General features: G+C 36.6%; 1 protein-coding gene across 1 annotated transcript; it reads left to right on the top strand.

The window, feature by feature from the left end:
* Positions 1-367: 367 nt before the first annotated feature.
* LOC127122326 (uncharacterized) lies at positions 368-3115 on the top strand. Its single transcript, XM_051052678.1, has 5 exons — positions 368-1104; positions 1409-1535; positions 1638-1916; positions 2024-2125; positions 2792-3115. The coding sequence occupies exons 1-5, from the start codon at positions 368-370 to the stop codon at positions 3113-3115; spliced, it is 1569 nt and encodes a 522-aa protein (XP_050908635.1).
* The last annotated feature ends 3984 nt before the right edge of the window (positions 3116-7099 follow it).

The following is a 7099-nucleotide window of genomic DNA, read 5'->3' as shown; positions in this document are numbered from 1 at the left end:
ACTAACTCTTATCCCACAAAGCTTGTTAATCGATCCATATGATTACATGAGTTTACTGCTTTTACTTGGAATCCTGTCATTTGTTTGTTTCTTTTATTTATGTTGGAGGGTTTTTTGCGTGTTATGATAATGTTTGGCAACTGCATTTGAATTATCAGAAACAACATTGTTTCTTTTCTTTTACTTTTAATTTTGTTTTGGTCTGCTCTATCATTTTTCTTCATTTCTCTATTTCCTAAAAATCAAGTCAGTTTGTGTTGAACACTGTATTAAGTTTTGAAGATTTTCTTTCTTTTCTTGTTTATTAATTGGCATTTTTAGGTTAAGAGTGTGAGACTGACTAATCCTTTTATTTTTATGACAACAGATGACTAAAAGAGGTGGAAAAGCTAAGGTATTAGCACCAGGAAAACTTCAAGAAGAACGAAATCGCATAATTAACAAGAAGCATATCGTTAGGAAACCTGCTCAAACAACATTGTCTGTGCAGGATGCATCATCGACACCAACACCAACTCAGGCAGCACCGTCCGTGCAGGTTGCATCGTCAATGCCAACATCAGCTTCGAAAAAATCGTGTGTGCAGGCTGCATCGTCGATGCCAACACCAGCTCAGGCAACATCGTCCGTGCAGGTTGCATCGTCGATGCCAACATCAGCTTCGAAAAAATCATATGTGCAGGCTGCATCGTCGATGCCAACACCAGCTCAGGCAGCATCGTCCGTGCAGGTTGCATCATCAACGCCAACATCAGCTTCTAAAAAATCGTATGTGCAGGCTGCATCGTCGATGCCAACACCAGCTCAGGCAACATCGTCCATGCAGGCTGCATCGTCGATGCCAACACCAGCTCCAACTGTAGTACCTGTTCATGCCACTACCTCTGAGAAATTCAGTTTTATGCTTACTCCGACTTTAAGCCATCAAACAATGGCTGACCCTCAAAGTATAAACCTTCAAACAATGGCTAGCCCTTCAAATTTGGCAGAGGAGGAAGATGTGGATGCTGATGAGGATGAGGCGGTGGGTCAAGAAACTGTTACCCCTCTTGTGCCAACAATAGATGAGAATGGGAAAGTTATTATAAAACCATCTGGTACTGGGTAAGTCATATATATTCTCATAATTTAATAATTTAGTAGTTTTATTATTGTATTTTGTCTGAAATATATATAACCTGTTAAGCAAGTTGAGAATATTACTACCCATATTAATAATTTAGTAGTTTTATTATTGTATACTTGACATAGTCTTTCAATATTACAATCCATATGATTCTTAACTTTGTCATGTTCATATCTTAGTTACAGTCTGCATCATGAATCTTATTTACAGTCTGCATCATGAATCTTTCAATAATATTAAGCTAGTGAGTCTTATTTAGTTGAATCTTTCAATATTTTATAGGCTAGTTCCTGCCAAAGAAGTTGCAGGTGCCATTAATTATGCGATACGCAAACAATTTTATAAACCTATACATCATTGGTCTGCACTCGATCCTGATACGAAAGCTGATTGGTTTAAGTTGTTTGGAGTAAGTATTTATTGACTTTTGTCACTTAAGTTGATCAAATTATATTTAAAAAAGTAACTAATTGGTTATTAATATTAATTATGTGATTTTAATTATTTTTAGGAGAAGGTTTCGTGGGATCCTTTCGATCATGCATTTGTTTATAGCGCATTTGAAAAAAAAGGAAGAAAACGATTAAACGACATGTTGGGGAAGGAGAGGAGAAAAGGGACTCGACCTTCATGGATTGGTGATGATGCTTGGGTTGAACTTCAAACTTATTGGAAAAAGACCGAGTTTTTGACTGTGTCTTCTCAAAACAAGACCAATCGAGCTTCCGCAAGAGGTGGAGCAGTCCACACCACAGGCCGTAAGGCTCATATTGATGTTGCACTTCAACTTGTAAGTAATAAAATCCTAACAAATTATTATTATTATGAAGATTCTTTATATCTTGACAATTTTACTCGTATTCTGTATTGATTATTGGATTATTTGATTATTTGTAGTCACGTGAACTTCAAAGGGATCTGGGTCCCGATGAGTTATTTTTAAAAACACACAAGAGGAAAAATGGTGAATGGGTTGACAGTCGTGCTGCATCTACTTATGTAAGTTCTCGTAAATGTTACTGCATCAATATTTGCATCCATGCTTGAAACATATTATGTAGCTGTTATGTATTCCTTATGGCGCTGTTAATAGAAAATACAGTTGCAACATGGTTGAAATGTTATTTGAAACACAACAGAATTTAAGTCAGTAAATTTAAGGAACTGTATTTGAGGAACTGTATTTGAAATGTTATTGCATCAATATTTGAGGAACTGTATTTGAAACACAAAAGAATTTTTCACAAAAGAATATTTCAGTCATTATAGGTCACAAAAGAATATTTGAGTCATTATAGGTCACAAAAGAATATTTGAGGAACTGTATTTGAAACAGCAGAAGCAACACAGCAGAATTTTTCACTTGTGTATAACAAACATAAATATGTACATTTTGAGGAACTGTATTTGAACACAAAAGAGAAAAAGAAATTAATAGAAACTTCACACCAAACTAATTATAAGAATGTTTCCAAAAGTGTTACTAATATCGCCACCACAAATTTTGAAATTAACACTAGTATTCAGTACAAATACATATATTATGTAGCTGTTAAGTATTCCTTATGCTTGAAACATGCTTGAAATAGAAAATACATATATGAATGATACAGTTGCTTGTGTTATCTTGTTGTTAAGTATTCCTTACTTTTTTCTATTATGCAGAAGACTTTTAAAGAGAAGTTTGATGCAGAACTTCAGCCAACTGAAGAAGGGAATGGAGAGGTTGTTCAAGTGTTAGATGGAGAGCGTGTAAATCAGCTATGGACAGAGGCTGCTGGGGGTCGTAACCGTGGTCGGGTTTATGGCGCTACAAATTTAGCTATTAATCTAAAACGTGGATCAAAAAGTTTTACCCAACAATCTCAAACTCCTCAACACTCTATGTTTGGGATGTCATTAGAAGCTGAAAGAGCAGCTAGAATTAGAGCTGAACAAATTGTCGAGGCTGCAACGACCCAATTACAAGAGGCTAACAAAGCAATGTGAGCTGCTACCGAGGCTGCAAAAGCTGCTACCGATACTGCACAAAGGATGGAGAGGGAGATGAATGCTTGGAAGGAATTTATGATGAAGAAATTTGACACTTCAACTTTTGTATCACATTCTCATCATTATGATGACGATTTGGATGATCAGTCATTAGATGAAGATTGATCTTGTACTTTTAGTAGAACGAATTAATCTCGGATGTGATTACTTTTTGTGTATGTTTTTTGAAAGTTAATGTGGGTAGAACTTTTGTAGTTTCTTTCACGAATGTTTGAGATTGTTTCCAAATGTTTTACCATAAATATGATATTGTTCGGTTGATGGAGTGGATTGAAAAAATTTGTTTGAGTGAGGTTGATTTTCTTCGAAGTTGAAGTCATGTTGCAACCCGACTCTAAACATCTTTATTGTCCTTTTTTGTTGACTTTAGAGTCGGTGTATGCAAGGCTAAATATAATTATTGACTTTTCTATGTTGACTTTAGGGTCGGTGACACGGACGCTATCTGTTTTTTCTTGAGTTTTATAAATTGACCTCAATGCCAGTCGATCGATGCATACAACAAATGTTGACTTTTGTTTGTTGACTTTAGAGTCGGACAGGGCAACACTAAGCATAATTATTGACTTTTCATGGTTTTGAAACAATATAGCGTCGGTCCCATTAGTGTCCCGGTAGCCTCGGTCTATCTTTAGCCGACGTTACCCAGTAGCTTCGCAACTTTTATTCAAGGCCCGACATTGACGCTAAACCGACGCTAACCACATATTAGTGTCTGTTTTTTCACCTTTAGCGTCTTAAAGTGGCCGACGCTAATAACTGTTTTTCTAGTGGTGGAATAGCTAGTCCGTTTAATGTATCAAGTATGACTTAATCATGAGATCACATTAAACATAAGGACACTATTCTTAAAGTATCCGTAGTCGAGCTTTATTGTGAAGTGGGATAACATTAAAGCATGGAGACTATTATGTTTATAGACTGATGATCATATCTCATGGATCATGGATAATGAGTTATCAAGTCTCAGACATAGGTATGAATATTAAGAGTAATATTTATACTGGATTGACCCGCTATGAGAATACTATATAGAATGTTATGCAAAGTGTCATAAGTTATTCTCATGGTGATAATGGTGTATACCACTCTTCGACCTGAAACCACTATGGACCCTAGATATAGAGTTGAGTGCTTTATTGCTGATCCAACGTTGTCCGTAACTGGATAACCATAAATACAGTTGATGGGTACTCCACAAAGCATGCTAAGGGACATGAGTGACCTAGATGAAATTTGCCCATCCTGCGTAACAGGATAAATGTCTATGGGCCTAATATTGAACTGGACAAGGATGACACGGTTTATGCCCTGTGTTCAATATAGACACAAGGGCAAAAGGGTAATTATACACATAATTATTATCACAGAAGGATTTGTCAAATCACATGACATTTTCGTGTCTTGGGTAGCAGTGATGTGTTGCTAGATACCGCTCACTGTTTATTATGTTAAATGCATGATTTAATATAATTGCCAACGTCGCGAAAACCTACAGAGTCACATACAAAGGACGGATTGATGAGAGATAGAGTAACTAAGGAACACCGTAGGATACAGTGCAATTAAATGGAATACGAAATATGGTAAGGTACCACACGCTTAAGTGATTTTGGGCATATTATAAGATATGGGCCAAAATACACTTAAGTGGGCTTTTTAGCTTGAAGCCCACACAAGTGGTTCTATAAATAGAACCCTTGGGTAAAAGCATTGACACACTTGCAATTTCGTTTCTCTCTCTCTATCACTCAAAGCCTTCATTCATAGCAGCTAGCACTGAGATTGAAGGAATCCGTTCGTGTGGACTGAGTAGAGGCGTTGTCATCGTTCAACGTTCGTGATCGCCACAAGAGGTAACGATTCTATCACTGATCATGCCCATTCGTAAGGATCATTAAAGGAGAAATTTTTAAATTCCGCTGCGTTTTGGATCGCCATTCTCCTTCAAAGGGTCCCTATAAACATCATATTCTGCTGGTTTTTTCCCTTTCTTCTTCACTCCTCCTTTGGTTTTTAATTTCTCGGGAGATGGACACAATGGAGTCATTGTGGGGTATGCAAGTTCACAAACCCTACTCTTTAATGCCCTTTTCCCAATAACATCTAATGACCTAAATTGTTTCCACAATTCATCCATTGCACAAGTTATATCAACCTTTGATCCATCATCTGCACCTACCTCTAACTCAACTTCCATAGTTAGTTTCCTCCAATGAACATGAAAAGCATCTATGGGTATCGGTATACCACCTAGTGTGTATCTTCCTAACTCACAAGCACAAGGTAACCCATAAGATGTTCTAAGAGTACAACCGCATATTTGCCTGTTAGTTCCAACATAATCAACTCTCAATAACTCTTCAACAATACGTCTCAAAGTAGCTCGAGACACTGAACCACACAAAATACCATAAAATGGACTTATGTGCGCGTGCTCAACTTCGTAAAAACTTTTTTGAAAAGAAGCTCTAATGTTGCCCAGTTGTAACCTCAAGTTGTTATTCATAGCTTTCAAACATTTGACCATGTCACCTATACTGTTTCCTAACATTTGATTTAACTTCCAATGAGCAGATTCAACCCTAAAAATAACATATTGAAAATATTAAAAATATCACATATAAAAAAATACATAGAAAAAATCATAACACGTACCGATTAGTCGTCGTGTTACCCAAATGTAGCACTCGATTAATCCATGCTCTAACAAATCTATGTCTATGTGGAGTCAACCATGTGTCTTTCACATAATTAATAAATCCACTATAATCAACACATGCCTGCTCAGGTTGATGCAACCGTTGACCATACTCAACCTCATCACTAGCCCAAACAACTTCCATCCATAATGTGTTTATCGTCTTTTGCAGGTCATTCACCACATATTGTTTGCATTTTGCACCAACATTTTTGTTAATGTGAAATCTACATAGCAAATTAATCGACTTGGGAAACACAATTTCAATTGCTTTCATCAAAGCAAGATCTCTATCTGTCAAAATCACTTGTAGACACAAATCTTTCTTCACAAACAATTCTTTAAGTTTCTCCAATACCCAGCAAAAATTCTCTGTCTGCTCAGACTCCATATACGCAAATGCAACAACAAAAGTCAACTCGATTGATGTCATGCCAACAATTTCAAACAAAGGTTGTATATATTTTGTTTGTCTTGTAGGTGATATCCATAACTAACACAATAGGAAAAATATTCAACAACTTAACTGAATCAGGATGGACCCAAAATATCTCTCTCACAACTTCCGAGTCATCCTTTTTTCTACTCCAATACACATAGCCTGCATCCTCAATAAGCTTAAACAAATGCTGTATCTCACTTCTATGCCCTCTTATCTCTTTTTCTATCACACTCTTATGCTTGTATATTTGCGTAATCCGAGTGTCATTCTCTGGATCTCGGTCTTGCAAGGAAATCAATATGTGTCTAGGTGGTGCATGTCTCTTTGTCAAATCAGCGACATGTTACTTCTCATCTGTGGTCAACCTACCAACAAAGGAATGTCCTTCTAATCTATCAGGTAAACCATGATTGTGGACCCCCATATTTTACATCAATCTTCCAACCAGACCCCTCTTTCGCCAGAGTCGACCTGATTTTAAATGGGCATCCACATTTCTTGGACGCACTTTGGATTCCACTATCAGTATCCTTGTGTTTCCCACCTTTATCACAACCAAATATTAATTTGTTACTTCTCCCTCTCTTGCCTGTTTCAGTATCTAAACGAGTGATAATAACTGTTACTTTATTATCGATTCCAACCTCTTTAATCCATATGATCACCTCTTCTCGTGTACCAAATCTTTCAGTCGTTAAAAACACATCAGAAGTTTCTACACATATTTGAGGAAGATTTTCCATTCCTGCACAATAAAAAAAATGTCAAAAAAGAAAAT

The sequence above is a fragment of the Lathyrus oleraceus genome, chromosome 2 (genome assembly GCF_024323335.1).
Source record: "Lathyrus oleraceus cultivar Zhongwan6 chromosome 2, CAAS_Psat_ZW6_1.0, whole genome shotgun sequence".
NCBI classification, from domain to species: Eukaryota; Viridiplantae; Streptophyta; class Magnoliopsida; order Fabales; family Fabaceae; genus Lathyrus; species Lathyrus oleraceus.
The sequence above is the reverse complement of the archived record's forward strand: the minus strand, read 5'-3'. Positions and strand labels throughout refer to the sequence as shown.